Source organism: Prenolepis imparis, unplaced genomic scaffold, assembly GCF_030444845.1.
Source record: "Prenolepis imparis isolate NDT839.2.m4 unplaced genomic scaffold, iyPreImpa1.0 SCAF_2, whole genome shotgun sequence".
Lineage (NCBI taxonomy): Eukaryota > Metazoa > Arthropoda > Insecta > Hymenoptera > Formicidae > Prenolepis > Prenolepis imparis.
The window spans coordinates 2,556,724-2,577,440 of record NW_028141160.1 but is presented as its reverse complement, the minus strand read 5'-3'; the positions used below and the strand labels follow the sequence as shown (position 1 = coordinate 2,577,440).

Sequence of the window (20,717 nt, the reverse complement as noted above, 5' to 3'; positions counted from 1 at the left end):
ATTTATTATTTTATTGTTAATTAGTCTTATTATTAATTATTATTATTATTTATTATTAATTATACTATTTTTGATATTTTCATAAGATACAAATTTTAATTATATTTTAACAATGTGATAATTCTGTATTTGAATTTCGCGGGTGCATTTGGGACCAACTTTTGATTGGCTATCCCATCATGCTGCCGCCATTATGCGCAATGTTACTATATCTTATTACACCATGCGCTTTCCTACAACACAACTCGACATCATCGTACATAGCTAAAATGCTGCGCTCGACTATGTCGTCGACTATGTTGTGTCACTCTACGGATATCAATATTGTTACATTTGATACCATTTTTATTCTACGGAATAGTACGGTATTTTAGTAGAAAAGGTAAACTATAAAAAAACTTAAAACTTTGAGGAAGCTATAAACCCAGACAGCCAAATCTGTTTGAACAGATTTTGCCAAACGTCTGCTATATATTTTTGCTAGCAAAAAAACTGCAGATTGTATACAAAATCTGTTATATGAAATAATGATAACAGAATGTTGGCAGAAATGTTACAAAACCTGCTGACATAATTTGGTAGCAAGTCAGCAGCAGAAACCAAGTAGGATTTGTATAAAATTATCATAGCAGATTGGCGGCAGAAACCGAGCAGGATCTGCTGGGAATCTGCACAACGCAGTTTGATGTCAGATTGGCGGCAGAAATCGAGCAAGGTTTGCGTGCGCACAATCTGATGACAAATTGACAACAGAATCTGTATTTTGCAGTTATTTAATAGTTCCTTCGCTTACCGCTATGCGATGTATTTTCTCGCAATCAAATTTCTGTTAAAAATACATATAAAGTCTGCAAAAGTGGTGGCCTATTAATAAAAGATTAAAAGTATATTTCTATCAGTTTTAAACTGATTAGAATCAATAGGATAAATGGAAAATTATTCATTTACTTCCTATATTGATTTATTTCCTATTCATTTAAAGTATAAAGCAAGAATTTAATTCTCATATAAATAATTATATCTTAAATTATAAAAATTAATTTATTTTTACAATTTATTTTATTATTAAAATTTAATTAAATTGAACATTTGTTATATGAGATATAACTACGTTATAACATATATGTTATACATTAAATGTCATATTTATGAAAAGAAAATTATAATTAATCGATAACATCTTATGCATCTGTTATATTTATTAAAAAATATTCAATTTTATTAATATATTTATGTTCAAATTGCAAGAAACTGCAGGTTCTGCTCGATTTCTGCCGCGAATTTGCTGTCAGATTGTTTGACAGATCTGCTTAGTTTCTGCCGCCAATTTGTTGTCAGATTGTGTTTGACAGATCTGCTCGGTTTCTGCCGCCAATCTGCCATTAAACGTATTGTGCAGATCTGTTCGATTTCTGCCGCCAATCTGCTGTCATGTTATGTCAGCAGAATCTGCTGACAAAACACAAGATCAATGCGGACGCAGTTGATGTCAATCTGCCGCAATACTCTGATTGAATTTGCTGCCAATCTGCTGACATACTGCTAACATTTTGCTTACTGGGAAGAGACTACCCTACACTTTGGCGGTGAAGTCAAAAAGTTAAGCAGCATTCTAGCTATAAGTCAACATTGTGTCACACAGTGTATAATTGTGTTCCGTTACTGTAAAGCAGTGCTCGGAATTAGTTGCTCTTTTCGGATCGATATCTAAAGCGATGCCTTCAGCCCCCTCCCCCCCACTATCGTTCGACGGCCGAGCCGCCGATTACTCGGGCAACGCTATGTGACTGGGCTCCGTTCCTCTCAGGCATGAGAGGCTTCCCCAGACTGGAAAAGACATTCCCCAGACTGGGGAACACGTACAGCTTACTAAGCCGTACTGGTACAACAATACATGCCGTACTGGGATCGTTGGCACGCATCTCTCCAGCGTCATTCAATTTTTGTAGACACTTCTGAGGCATAACGTTGCCCTAGCGATCGGCGGCTCGGCCGTCGATCCTCGAATGATGGTGGGGGAGCGAAGGCGTCGCTTCAGATATCGGCCCGAAAAGGGCAACTAATTCCGAGCACTGCTGTAAAGCAATGAGAGATTAGTACTGCAATTTTAATGACCATTGCATGTGAATAAGTTTTAATTGTAAACGTAAGATTGTAAGCTAATCGACCAATCACAGTCACACATTCTTATATACTACAGTGAGAATGCTTGATTGGTCGATTATAACTATTGTCTTACAATTATTACAACTAAAAAGTTTTTAACGTACAATGACCTTTATTACGTAGTATCGCATGAATCACTACAGTACTCAACTTTTTAAAGTTTTTTTATATATAGTACGTATTTGTATTAAACTTACCATTTAAATAGCAATACATATTTTATGATGTTAGGTAACACTATCAACATCTCATTTGCTAATACACCTGTGATCACTCGTTCAGCAACGTATTCTGGTTCAAGCATCGGCATCAACCTGTTTTGTGTGAATTTTGTAAATTTTTATAAAAATTTTTATATACAGGATGTCCCAAAAAGGGATAGAGTAAATATGCATATTAGGAGCGACCTCACCGATTTTAATGACCTTGAAATGTTGTCAAGGTTACGCTCCTAAGTAAGTATCAAAAGGTCGTTCATTGTTTATTAAAAAGTTATTAACAAAAAAGTTTACTAAATAAAATGTAATTTTTCTGATACCATGCATTTAAGAGAGAATACATTGGTAGATTCATTTATTTATGTGTCGTAAATCAAACGCATGGACGATGGAAGGGCGCAGCCCCTTTTCCTGCATCCCATCCCTAAAAAAATCGAACCTAACTCAATCCATGTCTGAGGAAATTTTTATTAGTAATAATTCACTCCTGGGACATAGGTTTGATAAGTTAGATTGTATCTTCTGGAAGTGGGGCCCTTTGTAGGGGGAAGGGGGCGGAACCCATTGCGTCTACGTATCAAAAGATCGGTTGCCAATCTAAAATATATGTATACATTACATCTTGAAGGATTAAGGATTAAGTGTAGAATGAACTTTGCTTCGTTTTACAAAATATATGCAAGGACGCAGTTTCGCCAAAGAAAATAGACGAATATAGAAGTACGGATCTGTATACCCCGACGTCACACGAGCTGGGGTACTTGCATAGTAGTAGGTACCCCAGCCACTTAATGGCGTTAGCGACGAAGATCCGGCCTCTTTCTTATCTCTCCGTCACACTCAAATTGGAGTACATTAACCGTCTCTCTCCTTCTTACATGCTGGAGTACCATGGGGTACTAGCACTTTCTTTATCAAGCTTACAATTTTTGAGTGTCGCCATCTAACGGTCTGACATGTAATTAATTTTCATGTACCCGCTAATGTAGGCATTCGTGCTTCTATACTCGTCTATTTTCTTTGGTTTCGCCTTCCCCCTAGAAGATATAACCCTAACCCAAACCTATATCTGATTTAAAACTAAAATAGATATAAAAACGGTAACATAAATTTAACCTTGGCTAATTGTTTGAAGATCATGTGAAGGTCACCTTTAATTTCTTAAATAGAATCATTATTATATCATTTTTTTTACATAAATTGATTCCTCACAATATTCTTACTCTATTCTGCATAAGAGATTATAAGGGTAGAATGATCAAAAAGTGAATAATTTACGAAATATTTTATACTTTACATTAAAAAACGAAAAAGTTCTTTTTCAAATTCATACAATCAATCAAAAGGCAATAGAGAGCCGGTGCAGTAGGTGAGGTGCAAATATACAGATAAATACAGATAAATGTGAACCTATACAACTATAGAATTTAATATAATAGAATTAATCGCTTAAGTTTCGATTCGTTCGGTTGCGTTTACGTGTCATTATATTTTTCATAAGCTTGATGTGCTTTTAGAGGAAGAATGCTATATAGTATTCCGCGTAATTAGAATTTTTTAATGCTGCTACATTATGCGCTACATATTTTGTCTCATTACTTTTGTGACAGATCATGTATTTAAAAAATCAAAATGAGAGGATGGTTATTTGCTAATAAAAAACTAATAAAAATTTGCTAATAAATTCTAATTATCAAATCGAAATTTTTTCAGTGAAACCCCGATAACAAAATAACTCTATCTATTAAACCTATGACTGTATCCATCTTTTGACAGAGGAAATGCTGAGACCAGAAGTTCAAATATCTGAAACTATCGTTTTTTGGTACCAGTCAAATATAAAAAAATTATTTTTGTATATCATCCAAATCATCATAGTAACATCCAAAAAATTTAATCTGTTTTTTAGCTATTTTAATTGTAAATTGCAAGCGGAGGTGGAACTAACTAAAAATATGTAAGGTGCAGGAAAACATGGTGAAGAGGGCGGACAGCGCAATGTCATCGACATATTTTAAATAAAAGGAAGGAGTGAATTTTAATCTTTCAAGCGTCTAGTTCTCTAAATCTTGCAGGACAATATCAGCAATACGACGAGGGAGAGCGGGGAGCTCATAGATGTCCCAAATGTTTGCTGACAAATGATGCCATTAAATGTGAAATATGTAGAGTTAAGAACAAATTTAATAGCTAAAAGAAATTTAGGTTTTAATATATTGCAATTAGCAGCTATCTTACCACACAGTGCAAACTTTATCAACTTCGACCTGCGTTCGATTTCCGCTTTGTAAGTGCATTTACATTTTTCCACATTGCAAGTCATATGTCTTTGTTCCTTTTAATGAGTTCCCTTGCTCTGACCTTTGTTTTATTTTTTAATGTAGATGTATATATTCTTGCCATGGAATTTTCTAATATTTTCCACATTTTTTATACTTTTCGGCCTGTCAACCAGGTAGTGATATGCTTCGGAGATAATGGAATAAAGGGTCGAGTTGAACAACGACGTCTCTCTCTATATGTTTCTCGCTAAGCTGTGCATAAGCCATAGTTTTTTATATAATGACTTTCAATTCCGCTCGTTTTTAGTTTTATTTTTATTATTTTATTTTTTTATATGCTTACACACAGTTGCCCTTTTATTAATTTATTAACTTTAACCGCTACGCTGAAGATAAGCCAAAAATGGCTCGAAACGTCCGTCAATTAATTTCTATAATTGTATAGCTTAACATTTATCTGTATATTTGCGCCTCACCTACTGCGCCGGTTTTCTATTGCCTTTTGATTGATTTGTAAGATTTTAGGATTTTACTTTAATTTGTAAAATTGTAAGATTTTAGGATTTTACTTTAATTTGTAAAATTGTAAGATTTTAGGATTTTACTTTAGTTTGATATAATAATCTTACATAAATTATGAAATAACTCGTAAAATATTTTCATTTTCCGATGATCTTACTTTAATACTTCTATGCATAAAATAATAAGAGAAATCGATTGGTGTAAAGAAAACAGATAGTTGTTTTTAAGAAAAAATGTATAGCTACTTGTTGTAAATTACATATTTTTATTCCGCCCCTCCCCCTCCCACGTGAGGGCTCCACTTCCGGAAGATATAATCTAATCCAAACCTTTCCTACGTCCTCTGCAAGAAATATAATGTACACAAACATCACTGTTCCTAATCTTACTTTAGAATACTTCAAAGATAGCGTTACAATTGTAAAACTTCAATTTGTTATATCTTTTAAACCAATGCTTTCCTCTACTTTTTTGCGGTGAAATATTTAGAAGAATCTCCTCTACAACATATTTAAATGCTGATAAAATCGGTGATGTGTAACCTTTTATGCATATTTATCATATACAGTATTTGTTTTAATGTCAGCTGCTTCACCCGAAATAGTATATAATAAGATAAACAAGTGTGCAAATTAGAAATTTGCACATTGCTTCCTCAACATTTTATTTCGCTCACAAAGCTCCTCGTCAGAGGAAGCTTGTTTTGAAATTAAATCATAATTATTAGTATATAATAGTTTGGCTTCCTCATAGAGGAAGTTTTATGAGCGAAATAAAATGTTGAGCAAACAATGTGCAAAGAACAATGCTGAAAAAGGGTCAAAATTTGCCTGTAAGGAAAATGTATGAAATCGGTATATCTTTATGTTTTTGGACATGCTGAACTCGAAAATGAAGCTTAAAATTGTCCAAACACCGGGGAAAATAGTGAAAATGCAATTTTTCTACAGAAAAGCCACGTTTTACAGCAAATGTTTTAATGAATAAGTGGCAATTGTGAACAAAAATAGTCTTTTTTTTTGTTGATATTGGAAAATCGTATGCAGAATGTGTCATCTGAACATAATTAGTCCTCTAATACAATATATAATAATAGCTCTTTTTTATTTTTAATTTCTAATCTCGTATATTGTTATTTTTTATTTATTTATTTATAATATATAAAAAAGGTAAAAGAGATTTTGTTTAGTACAATATGATTAACATTTATGAACATTAGCAAAAGAAAATTAAATGAGATACATAAAAAACTGAACATAAGAGAAAAAATAAAAAAGCAACCCAAATGTACGTTTATAAATCTTCATCTTCCGAGATTCATCTAATTGTAGATTAGATTGAAAGACATCATCTTCATGTATTCCTGATTTATTAATTTTCGAAATTAGAGGACTGATTACGTTCAAATAACACATTCTGCATATGATTTTCCAATATCAACAAAAAAAAGACTATTTTTGTTCACAATTGCCACTTATTCATTAGAAAAACATTTATTGTAAAACGCGGCTTTTCTATAGAAAAATTGCATTTTTACTATTTTCCCCGGTGTTTGGACAATTTTAAGCTTCATTTTCGAATTTAGCAGGTCCAGAAACATAAAGATATACCGATTTCATACATTTCCCTTACAGGCAAATTTTGGCCCTTTTTCAGCATCGTTCTTTCTAATTTGCGCACTTGTTTTTTTATTTTTTATTTATCTTAAATTGTTTTGTTTTTTATTAATATCAATCAACCTTTAATGATAATCTATTCATGTAAAAAAATTTAACCCGATATCTCAAAATTTACAGAAGTTAGAGCAATCACGCCCTTTTTTAAAAAAATTCAAAATTTTATAAAAAAAAGAATCCCTGAACCGATCCAAGCCAAATTCAATACCAACCAACTTTTAATGATAATCTATTCATATAAAAATTTTAACCCGATATCTCAAAATTTACGGAAGTTAAAGCAATCACGCCCTTCCGTAGATGGATACATACATACACACATACATACGGACATTTTGTAAAAATGTGATTTTTCGACATTTTAAAACATTCTAAACACATTGACATCAAAAACTGGAAAAAAATTGTTTTCAAGAAAACAAAGCTTCCTCTATGAGGAACCAAAAGAGAGAGAATATTATAATAAGAAAGAGTAAATGAGACAAAAGAGCACTGCCGTGATTAATTACTTTGCTCGCGCATGCGCAGTTCATTTTTATTCATGCCGAAAGTATGTGTGAGTGTGTACGAAAAGAATAGTCGTACGACAGTACGAGAGAAGAATAGAAAAGTGTGATAATTGATGGTAGGAAAGTTACGTGAAAGAAAGGTTAGTGCTGAAAGATAGTGGCTGTCATTTTGGTGCCAAATATGTGAAGTGAGTGCGAAGACCTTCCTTATTTCGCTTCCTATCAATATGAATCTTGAGTTACTGGATATACTGTGCTTCAACCTTGCTCACAGTTTTTTTTATTCTATATCATATTCAGTCATACATAGAGATTGATGGTCCGATAGAAAATGCCAAACTTATTGTTAGAAGTATAGGCATTTCTGACATTTCTATACATAATTATACGTACGAATGCGATATAAGTACAGATCATTGAACTCAATTATTAAAAAAATATTAAGAATATAGTGTGAAGAGATAATACAGAGAGGTTAAATTGTATAATTTTTCTTACTGGTATTTGTGTTGTACTTTTACAAACCTGGGATTTACTCCATTGAACATTCCCGTATTGATGAGATAAGGGCAAACCAAAGTCATATGAATTCTATCATATCCATTCACCTTAGAACACATTAAATAATACAATAATCAATAATACAATTCAACAAAAAAATAGACAAATAATGTTCGCTTTTTGTGTTGAATATAAACCCGGCGTCTAAATAGCGTAAAATCATAAAAATTTGAGCGTCTAAATCATGAAAATTTGAGATGAAACTTATAACAAAGTTTAACAAATATTTTTTTAACTTATTATGTTATAATTATAGCAATATGCTATAAAAGTTTTATTTCTTATAAAATTAAGTATATTATGATTTTCAAAACAGTTTGTTGTAAAGATTAAGATTAATAAGATTTTTGTGAATGAATAATTGAATCTATTATATTACAGAAAAATTAATTTTAATAAAAATTTAATTATAATAATAAAAATAGAAATTATACGGCTTTTATTCTCACCAAAAAAATGAGAAAGATCAGATAAAAAAGTAAAGTGAAATGTTTGTAGTTTTTTTCTTTTTAATTTTTTTAATATTAGATGGATTTTCATCCAATATGAAACGCATGTTTTTATTTCTTTTATACATGATTTTATATAAGGTGTTTTTTCTAACTTTAGCATCTAGAATATTTTTGTTCTTTCAATATCAGATATGTAGATGACTTTTTGACATGGCTTTTTGGCAGTGCTTCTTTTTCTATACAAAATTGTTTTTGACATTTTCAATTCGTTTTCATTCAATACTCTAATTTATAATGAAGGTGTGCTCTGAGAACCGTTTTAACTTTTTGTATGTTACTACTTTGCAACAAGATGGTCATTTGATTTTAATTGGTATCATAAATTGACTTTCTCGAGAAGATCTCAATTTTTTTTACAATATCCTATAAACCACAAAAGAAAGACATTATCAGATGGACAGAGATTTCTTGTTATTTTGTTTTTATAAAAAAAGCTTTAGAACGTGTTATCAAAATCTTATTCAATAATGGAATTAAATTTTGATACTATCAACAATAAATGCATTCTCCATTGGAGGAGTGACAATTCTGATTTGCTCTTTATTCTTAGTCCTTTTTTTTGTTCTCGTGTTAATAATGTCACTGAAAAATTTAAATCTGTACTGAATAAGAGCAATCAGATTATTTATACAGCATTGATAAGCTTAAACAATTTATTAAAATATAAGAATCCATTCTTCTCTCATAATAACATTATTTATGAAATCAATTATTACCATTGTGATTAATCGTATGTTGGACAAATTCACAACTTAAAACATAAATATCTGAACATACACACACACAAATTGCAATCGCATACTTTGGAATTGCGCTCAAAGCTTGGTACTGACTATAGAATTAATGAAGTACACATGATTTTGATTGGGATGTATAGATCCTAGATAAAGAACTTTGCTACACGAGAAAACTAATGAAATAATTAATATGAAATAATTAATATTAAAAGGCAAACATTCAGGTTTTAATAAAGTGACACTGAACTCTTAAATTTCTTCTATTTCTATGTGATGATATTCTATCATCAATATTTTCAAGAAGTTTTAAATTTACTACTTTAATTTATATAGTCGAGTGAATTCTTTACATATATTTTAAATTGTAAGTCATTAGTCAAGTCATTAGTCTTTTGATAATAATGAAATGACATATTAAGATTTTTGTTAACAATTCTGATTCAAAAATGTGTAGAATCTTGTGTTGGAATATTTATTTTACTGATACTTTATATTGCATGTTTCTGAAAATTTAATTCTTGAAGAGTAAGTCAAGTTTAGGTATTTTTATATTTCTATCATAAGGTCTCTATATTTAATTGTTCCTCTCCTCTATATTAGATTTACCTTTCGACTTTTATTTACACGTTTTTAGAAGAACACTGTGGTACAGTTTCCTATATGGAAAATGTGTACCAAGAAATGCGCGTTTGGAGGAGTCAAATATATCGCAGGTATTCTTAGAGCATATCGATATATGGAGGGAGAATAGTATATACTTTCCGGGAAACAAAAGTATCCCCAAGATTTGTGAGAGAGAGAAAGATATAGTAATTCCTATTCGTCCTCTATACGCGTGCGCTAAACTGGGAGACATGAATGACAGCTCCAAATTTCTTTTAAAATAGATAACAACTGCACAGCAATAACAGTTGCTTGGAAACAACGCTTGCGCACAGAAGACGAATAGGAACTTATACCTTTCTCTCTTGCATAGATGTTGTGGACACTTCAGACCAGTATTCTCCCTCCATGTCTATATGCTCTAAGCAGTTGTTTCCGCGTATGTACCCAGATAGCCAAATCTGTCAAGAGCATGTATTAAAACTGTGTGCTATATATTTTTGCCAGCAAAAAAACTGCAGATTTTATACAAAACTTGTTATATCAGATAATGATAGCAGAACGTTGGCAGAAATGTTATAAAATCTGCTGACATAATTTGGCAGCAAGTCAGTAGCAGAAATCAAGCAGGATTTGTATAGAATTATCATAGCAGATTGGTAGTAGAAACCGAGCAGGATTTGCGCAACGCAGTTTGGTGTCAGATTGACGGCAGAAATCGAGCAAGATTTGCGCGCGCACAATCTGACAAATTGACAACAGGATCTGCATTTTGCAGTTATTTAATAGTTCCTTCACCTACCGCTATGTGATGTATTTTCTCGCAATCAAATTTCTGTTAAAAATAGATATAAAGTCTGCAAGTCGTGGCTATTAATGAAAGGTCAAAAGTATATTTTTCTATCAGTTTAATTTTTGATATCTGACAAGTCTAACATGAGAATATTAAACTTATTAGAATCAATAGGATATACATGAAAAATTATCCATTTACTTTCTATTTAAAGGATAAAGCAGAATTTAATTCTCATATAAATTATATCTTAAATTTTATAAATTATATAAATTTAATTATTTTTACAATTTATTTTATTAATTTAATTAATAGATTAAATTGAACATTTAAAATTGCTATGTGAGATATAACTACATACAATATAATATGTTATACATTAAATATCATATTTATGAAAAAAAAATTATAAGTAGCGGATAACACGTCTTATGCATCTGTTATATTCATCGAAAAATATTGAATTTTATTATACTTATATATTCAAATGGCAAGGAACTGTGCAGATCCTGCTCGATTTCTGCCGCCAATCTGCTATTAGATTGCGTTTGACAGATCTGTTCGGTTTCTGCCGCCAATCTGCCATCAAACTATATGTGCAGATCTGCTCGGTTTCTGCCGCCAATCTGCTGTCAGATTTTGCTTACTAACTATGCTAGCAGAATATCATCAATTGCGGACACAGTGGATAGGAATCTGCTGTAAAGTCATGATTAGATCTGCTGTCATACTGCCGACATGCTGCTAACATTTTGCTATCTGGGTATGTATGTACACATCTTAACCCCGGACACCATTCCTGCCGGTGCGTGTACATACACGAGTGATTATCTCGATTCGCGTTGTGCATTATATTCATACTATCGAGCGGCTGTTATTGCAAGGGTTAACTATTTGATAGTTGTTGACAAAAATAGACAAAATAAACAGAGGACCACGCACTAATTATATGAAAAAAGTGGCTGCCGTTAAAATCGATCAAAACTATGGAAAATTGTACTTCGTGTGATGCCGATCAAAAATTCAAATAGGCAAGACCTTCAAAATATGCTAGTTTTTAAGCTACAAGCCCATAAATGTAATATTTTTGCTCATTTTTAGACAAAAAAGAAAAAACTGTGGGCTCGCAATTTAAAAACTAGTATATTTTGAAGGTCGTGCCTATTTGAACTTTTGATCGACATTACACAAAATACACTTTTCCATAATTTTGATCGATTTTAACGGTGGTCACCTTTTTATAGACCACGCACTAATTATGTGAAAAAAGTGGCCGTCGTTAAAATCGACCAAAAATGAAAAAGTGTACTTTGTGTGATGCCAATCAAAAGATCAAATGCGCACGACCTTCAAAATATGCTAGTTTTTAAGCTACGAGCCCACAGTTTTCTATTTTTTGTCTAAAAATGAGCAAAAATATTACATTTATAGGCTCGTAGCTTAAAAACTAACATATTTTGAAGGTCGTGCCTATTTGAATTTCTGATTAGCATCACACGAAGTATACTTTTCCATACTTTTGGTCGATTTTAACGGCGATCACTTTTTTCATATAATTAGTGCGTGGTCTTTTTATATTATTTTAAAAAAATTATTTGTGTGTGTGTGTTCGTGCGCGCATACGCATTCACTTGCAACGTAACTTATTCCCTAGCTCATTCTAATTGAACCGTCGGATTATCACAGATGTCTTTGACTATATAAATATGGACTGCTAATGTTAGCTTATATCGAAATCCAAGACCTGTTGCGACATCAATGACCAAGTGGTGAACAGAGGAACTAATCCTTGTGAAGTGAAAGCTTTGCTACAAGTTTGCTACTTGGTTTTCTTTTGTTTTTTATCATTATCTCTTATTTATTTAAATAATAATATTATAATGTATTTTATTTTTATCTTTGACCCAAAGATTTCGTTGAATATAATCTTGATGTGTTTGAAATTCCTGCTTTTTGGTCATCGGGGCGGGGCCTAACTCTCGCAATATATCGCAATATATCTCAATATATCGCAATATATCGAATCAATGTTGGATTCTTTCTTTAGCATTGTCCATATAGGAAAAGTGGGGGTAACTGGCAGTCCATATTTATACACTCGTCAACAAAATTAACGCATATGTATTTTAAGTCAAAATTTCGCATAATTTCAAATAAGCATAATTCCGCTAAAAATATAGTTATGATACGATAGTTATGATAAGATTTGCGAAAAAAATTTATTTTACTCCGTGGAGTGCGTTGAAGTACGCAATTTTTTTTAGACAAAACACGTCCTTACTTTTGAAGCAGTGGCGTACGGGGGAGGAGGATAAATTAAAAATCTGACGAATGGTTTTTAAAGTAGAGACTTTAAGCTTGACAGTGAAAAAAAAATTTTTGAAATCCGATCATTTTTAGCGGAGTTATGCTTATTTGAAATTATGCGAAATTTTGACTCAAAATACATATGCGTTAATTTTGTTGACGAGTGTATTTTAGTAGTTAAAGACAGATGTTTATACTAAACTAGATTGTTAACATGGGTTTCGGACTTGCGTCGCATGAAGTTTCCGGTTGTATGAGAGAAAATGGCGGCAGTCTTGAATGTGTCAGCGTAATCGATGAAACTGCTGTTATAAACACTGCTGTCAAAAAAATTTTAATTAATTTTAATTTTTTTTAAAATAAAAATGCCGGCCTCTTGTTACATTAAAAAGTGTCGCAACAAAAAAAAGGATGGTGTCAGTCTATTTAAGCAAGTTATTATAATAAAAAATAATAGGGCATATAAGGCAAATGAAAAATATAGGATCGAAAGGGTCTGAATAGCTTAGTGGTAAGAGCAGTCGCCCGGCAAGCGAAAGACGCGGGTTCAATTCCCGCTTCAGCGACTTTTCGGACCTATATTTTTCTCGCCTATTTTCCCGTTGTAAAAATTCGAGGATTATTAATTTGATGGAACTTAGTAATCTCAAACCAAGAGATACCGTTCCGAAAAATTAGAATTAATTTTCGTGCTTGGCTCTTAGGCCGAATTTAAGAATCATATTTAATTATTATAATAAATAATATAAATAAAATTAATAATATATAGCTCCTTTAATATAAAATTAAATGAAAAAATAAATGGCAATGGTAAGAGCCTGGCGCTGTTGGCACACACACACCAGAGAGAATCTAGTAAGAGTGGAGCGGATTCACCGGAAGTCGCCATTTTCAGGTAACATTTTGGTAATGAGCGGGATATTTAACCTCTTTTAGATTTCAGGTTCCAGTTATATTTACATATGTATATATATATATATATTTGTTTAATTACTTATTAATTTGTATATTTAGAATTTCTTTTAATATTTGGAAAATATTGTAGTATTTTTTACTTATATGTTTTATTTGCATCTATTGAATCCTTAAAAAGTAAAAAATGTCAAGGCTCATATTATATAAGCATAGATAAATACGCGGTTATTCTGGTACAATGATATTAATATATATGTATATAATAGGAATGTTTATTTATAATTATAAAATAAATTAGAAAATTTATTTATTTATTTATTTACCTGTACACTGATCGAATAAATATAGGAAGTGTATTTATTTGTGTACAATTTATAAAAGTGTATAATATCAAGAAAATATAAATAAATATACATATTACAAAATCATAAAATAATGTATAATTGGTAACACTAAATGAGTGTATAAAAGGTTAATTTTATTTCATGATTTTGTATGCATTAATTACTATGTTTGCTTATTAAAATGACATTTACCTTTTTTTTCTTTTTAATTATATTAAAATATAACACACACACAACTGTTTTATAACATACATAAACATTTTCTCGTTTTACTTTAAGCAGTAATAATAATAGTGACTAGGTTATGTATTATGTTATGTATTCAATATATATATGCACATTTGCGGAAGTTGACCTGAGAATAGCGGAACCAATCAGAGTAGAGAACACTATCCGCTCCACTCTTACTAGATTCTCTCTGACACACACACACAGGGCGCAGAATTTAATATAATACAACAAATTAAAATAACAGAGTAAAATTTATTCTAAAAATTCTTACGAAATTAAATGACGCTTGTTAAATTAAAAATTAAAATTATCACAGACGTTTCGGACCCCTCTTAGGGCCATCTTCAGCGCATATTTACTATAATATTTACAATATAAATTAGAAGCAATAAACGAAGTCACCATAAAATATATCGCTCGGTCCGAAGAAGTAGCAAATTTTTGGTTTAATTATTATCATCCGTCTGTTTCCAATTACATCTTTCTAAGGTTGGTGAGCCAGGAAACGATGAAACGTCCGCGATAATTTTAATTTTTAATTTAACAAGCATTATTTAATTTCGTAAGAATTTTTAGAATAAATTTTACAATGTTATTTTAATTTGTTGTATTATATTAAATTCTGCGTCCTGTGTGTGTGTGTGTGTGTGTGTGTGTGTGTGTGTGTGTGTGTGCGCGCCAATAGCGCCAAGCTCTTATTGCCATTTATTTTTTTCATTTAAATAATATAAATATTTCACAAAAAGTAAATAGCGGTTAATGCAATTTTATATAGGTTGTAAAATAAAATTTTTATTAAATAAAATTAAATAAATTTAAATAAAATCTTAATTTTGTAGATTTCCACTTAAAAGCGAAGACCATTTAAAGAAATGGCTTCGACATATTGGAGATATTAATTTAAAATCAAGAAAACTGTTTAATATTCAATGTTTAATGTTTTATGTTCAATGCGTTTAATGTTCAATGTTTAATGCTTAATATTAATTTTTTTATTCTAGATAATGTTCTTTATGTTATAAATATATACATTATTAATTCGGATTGTTAATTCGTAGCGTCATACTACATATGTATATGTATGTACGTTTTTTAAAATTAAATATTGTTTATCACATTAACTGATTTTTTATTAAAGCAATAAAAAATAACTATAAAAATAATAATAATAAAAATAAGAAATAATAAAAATAAAATAATTATAAAAAAAAAATGAAAATAAAAAGTAGTAATAAAAACTTAAAACAATAGCAATTTTCATGGCCACACGTTGACACACACCGACGCTATAAGTAAGCCTCACACAAATGCAATGCTTCACACACATACAGAATCGCTGTCATTTTTTCTCATACATCGGAAACCATATCAGATGCAAGCCGTACTATTCAAATAGTGACATGTTAGCAATCTAGTTTAGTATAGCATCTGTGCGGATTATAGGCGCAACGAGCGAACATTGTCGTGCCTGGCCAACATACAATTAAAACGAACATTTGATTCGGTAAAGTAGCTATTTTCAAGCAGAAAGATTTTTATGACGTCGAATGTACAAGGTTTTGTATCTAGAAATTTCATAAATCTATGAGTTCAATGGATATTATATTTGTTAATGTTAACATCGGATTTGTATTCAACAAAAACTGGAAAAAGTTCCACATAAAAATTTTTACAAAATTTCGAATGTTTTTCAATTTTTACCTCCATATTAATTTTGCTATTTTCTGATTTGATATCAGATTTGTAATTTAAATTCAGTAATTTAAATATAATTTGATTATTTAAAGTGGACTTTATTCTTCACAATACATTTTTTTGAGAATAATACTTTTAACAATATATTTAATTTTGAATGGAATAAAACTTCTTCAACATATCACATATGCCATATAGCATGGCAAAATATACTTTAAAATAATTTTTCTGAACAATTTCATCTTAAATTTCTTGCAATTATATTATGAACTTTTAAAGGCCGAACTTGTATTGAGTATAAAAGAATTGATTATTCTGTTCTTTGAATTTGAAAAAAAGTTATTTTTTGTTAGATTGTATTTGACAACAATAAAGTGATAAAGAAGAGAAAATATAAAACGGATTAAATACTAGCTTTTTGAATGTCCCATTTGCCTATATTGCGATTGCCATAACTATTTATAGTGACAATGCTTAGGATTTTTTTTACTAGATTAATCAATCAGGTAATTTCGTAGGCAGACGGGACGCAATCGGGTGTCATTCAATAAGTATTCGCTTTATTACTTTATTTAATAATTTTTTACGCACTTTGAGCTCTGTAAAAAGACTTTCGTGACATCCAATGGCTGCGAATTTTGTCGCAGAATAATCCGTGCATTTGTAAGTTCCTATGAGTCCCGTGACGCTTGCTATTGTCACGATATGACCATGATTATTTTTCATCATATCTTTCAAAAATGATTTTGTAATCTGCGGTGATATTAGATATAATATTAAAATGATTTCTACAAAATGGAAATTCAATGTTTATACTCACCCAATAATGTGACAGAATATTTACTTTAAAAGTTTGTTCAATTTCGCAATCTGGTAATTCTAGAAAAGTTCTTCCATAAACATATCCAGCGTTATTCACTAATATACTTACCTGAAATAATTATTTATAAATTTTATTTTTTACTTTAGATTTAAAAAAATATATTTTTAAAGAAACTTAAATCATCTTTTGCATATACATATAATTGAATGTTCATAGTGATATGTTATTATGATTTTTATCTAGAGTGTATCAGAATTCACAGAAAAAATAATTCAGAATTTTGTGACTCATTTTTCATTCAGAAATAGTGCCATATAATTCGTGACCACGAATTATAATACATTTTGTATGCATTATGTATTGCGAATAAAAGTTGAAGTTTCGTAAAGACATACTCTCTTCTGGTGCGTTTTAATTCATATTATTACATGACAAGTGACTCTAATCTTTAGAGTGAGAAAGTAAGCGAAAGTCAAAGCGCGCAATAACATTTTTATTTTGTGTATGCTACTAAAATAGAGAGTGAAAAAACTTTATAATAAAGAAACCTTTATAATAAAAACATTGTCTATTAAACGATTTCACAATACAGACAATCCATCATCGTTTATATAAAACTCACAAAAATTTATTTAATTGTTTACTCACATTTCCGACTTCAATTTGTACTACTTTCGCAATGCGATAAACTTCTTCTTTGTCAGCAATATCGCAATAATATGTGTAACATTTTCCACCGGCTTTCCTTATTTCCTCCGCAATTTCCGTCAGACCTACATGTCATTTACATGTGTATATTTATACTTTGTCCATATTAGCATGTTTTTAAATTTACATAAAATTATGTTTGTGTTTTAAGGAATTAAATAAATTAGATAAAGATATACATATTAGTTACATGTTTGCTAATTTATGTAAGACATGTACATTGTAAGTTTGTTATATAATTCAGGAAATAATATAAAGGATGTTAAACGATAATAAGAAAAAAGCCTAGTATTGATAAATATATCGTGCGTGATTAAAAGATTCATCTCGAATTATTTTTATCTTGATAGATATTATCAGGTCATAATTTTGAGAAAATTCCGAAAGATTTTAGTCACGTTGCTTGTTGTTTATTAAAAAATTTATTAACAAATAAAATTTCATGTAAAGCAAAATTTGAGCGTAAACTGGTGAAAATGAAATATTAGACATATATACAGGGTGTTCCGTAAAGACCGGATCAACTCTTCAGGGTAGATTCCTAAGATCATTTTAAGACAAAAATCCTAATACCAAAATGTCGAGGCTATAATAGTTTTTGAATTATAAGCATTTATAGTTAACGAATCAGACCGCCTAAAGTTGGCGCACTCAGGGGTGACACAACGCAAAGTGCGAAAACTGACTATCGCCACTCTTAATTAATTTATTATTTATTGTTTTTGTTAAAATAATGTATTAAAAGAATTATTTAATATTTAATGTATCAATTTAATAGTATTAAATGTTTTTAGTTCCTCCGAATTGTTTTAATAAAACGTTTAAAGTGTATTTGAATGAGTTTTATTAGCAATAATAGCTGCTTATTTTATTAAATAATTGTAAATACATTTGCTAATTACACATCTCCTTATTTGATAACTACAGTTTTGTCTGTAAGATATGAAATTAATAGCAAATTTCTGAAAGAAATATCATCTGATAGCTTGCGTTTTATGTATCACGTAAAAATAAAAAATGTCCACTTATTCCAATATTTAAAAAAAAGAAAATGTTATATTGAACAATGCGCGTTTATGGAAATATCAATATAAGCAATCTTATTTTCGAATAAATAATCTTTTATATCAATATTAATAGAAGGGGCGATAGTTAGTTTTCGCCTTTAGCACTTTGCGTTGTGTCACCCCTGAGCGCGCCAACTTTAGTGGTCTGATTCGTTAACTATAAATGCTTATAATTCAAAAACTATTATAGCCTCGACATTTGGAATTAGGATTTTTGTCTTAAAATGATCTCAGGAATCTATCCTGAAGAGTTGATCCGGTCTTTACGACACCTTGTATATATTTATATGGATATTATTGTTTATACTATATGCATGTAACAAGTATACGGAATTTTATATATATTGAGTGTTTATATGCATAGACTTAAAACAATTTAGATATGAGTTATTTGATTACAAAAAAATAATTGTTTATCTAATTATGAAATTAAAATAATTTCTTACCATTTTTGTTGATGTCCCAGACAATTACATGTGCACCAAGTTTGGCAAGCTTAATCGCGATTAATTTGCCAATTCCGCTCGCACCACCAGTAACGAGAGCAATTTCATCTTTAATAGATTTTGCTCGATATTTGCGAGGAATTAGTGTTAATATCACAGTCTCAGTAACGTGAATTATCACTATACTGATGAATAGAAATATATCATAGATCATGTGCGCGCCTTCCTTCAGATTCACCATTTTTCGATTTCTAAGTATTATTGAAAAATATTATACAAAATAAAACATTATACGGAATAAAATACAAAAACAGAATAATTTTTTATTATTAATCTTTATTCAGTAACAAATTCAACAAAAATAACTGTTTTTTTAACAAGTAAGAAAATCATTATTTCGTGTTGTTTTCTTTTACGCTGAATACAATTTCGACTTTCAAATTGCTCTATTATGCCATAATTTTGAGAAATTTATAGTTAAAGTTGCAAAAAAATATTATTTTAATACAACACTATATTAATATTTAAAAATTTTAATGTATTTTATCTCTTATAGCTATATCGTAGAGAAGTGACTTAGAGAAGTTTTGTTGCAAGATATAATAAGTATGTTATTGTTTAACTTTCAGCCTTCAAAAGAAATTTGATTTGTCTTTTTCTCTATTATTATATTTCTCTCTTGTAGTCCAGTCAAATTAGCAAAAAAGAAAAAAATAACCGGTAAAAAGCTATAAATTGGTGGAGACCTTTATCTTGGCATACTATTGAACGTACTGAAAGTCCGGACCTCTATCTGCAGGGCTCGATCCGCCATCTTGGAAAAAAGGTGCTTCAATTCAGTTTTTTCCTCATATCTCGGTAATTGTTGATCCTATCGTATTGAAGGTTATAATGAAAAATAAAGCTCATTAAATTCTTTATAAAAAAGGTCCAATATATTTTTTTCATATCTTTAATAGTTTCTATGACGCTGAAACTAGCCGCCACTAAGTGATAACGGCGCGGCGCGGCGCGGCGAGTCAGACGCGTGTATCGCGAGTCACAAATGTTTGAATTCGCAGGTTTAATTTTTTTGCAGTAAAAAAATAAACACACATTTTTATAATTATTGATCCACTTAATCGAACAGTGTATATTAAAATCGGGTGCTAGATAAATTTATTAATGTTTTAAGTGAATAAACGGCATTCCAGTTCCCAGGTGTTTACATGCCTTGTTCGATGTTTTTGCAGTAAAAATAAATTATGAAAAATATAGTTTCTTATGGTTTTCGATCTTCTGAATCGAATGGTGTATGTTAAAATTGAGAGCTGGACGAATTTCTTAATGCTTTTGGCAAATAACCGACATGAACGTGTAAATTGGCGTACGCTATGTCGGTTATTTGCCAAAAACATTAAGAAATTCGGTCAGCTCCAATTTTAACATACACCATTCGATTCAGAAGATCGAAAACCATAAGAAACTATATTTTTCATAATTTACTTTTACTGCAAAAACATCGAACAAGGCATGTAAAGATCGGAGAATTGAAGCACCTTTTTTCCAAGATGGCGGATCGAGCCCTGCAGATAGAGGTCCGGACTTTCAGTACATTCAATA

At 30.5% G+C, this 20,717-nt stretch overlaps 1 protein-coding gene across 1 annotated transcript in view; it reads right to left on the bottom strand.

The window, feature by feature from the left end:
* The window catches only part of LOC145946770 (estradiol 17-beta-dehydrogenase 11), a 42,412-nt gene that overhangs the window by 9,724 nt on the left and 11,971 nt on the right, over positions 1–20,717 (bottom strand). The window contains exons 2-7 of the mRNA XM_083056526.1: positions 19,116–19,366; positions 17,543–17,667; positions 16,892–17,002; positions 16,663–16,824; positions 7,899–7,981; positions 2,364–2,480 (exon numbers count right to left, since the gene is read on the bottom strand). Coding sequence (XP_082912652.1) covers positions 2,364–2,480; positions 7,899–7,981; positions 16,663–16,824; positions 16,892–17,002; positions 17,543–17,667; positions 19,116–19,356 — 839 coding nt within the window. The 5' untranslated portion in view covers positions 19,357–19,366. The remainder of the gene's footprint in view (positions 1–2,363; positions 2,481–7,898; positions 7,982–16,662; positions 16,825–16,891; positions 17,003–17,542; positions 17,668–19,115; positions 19,367–20,717) is intronic.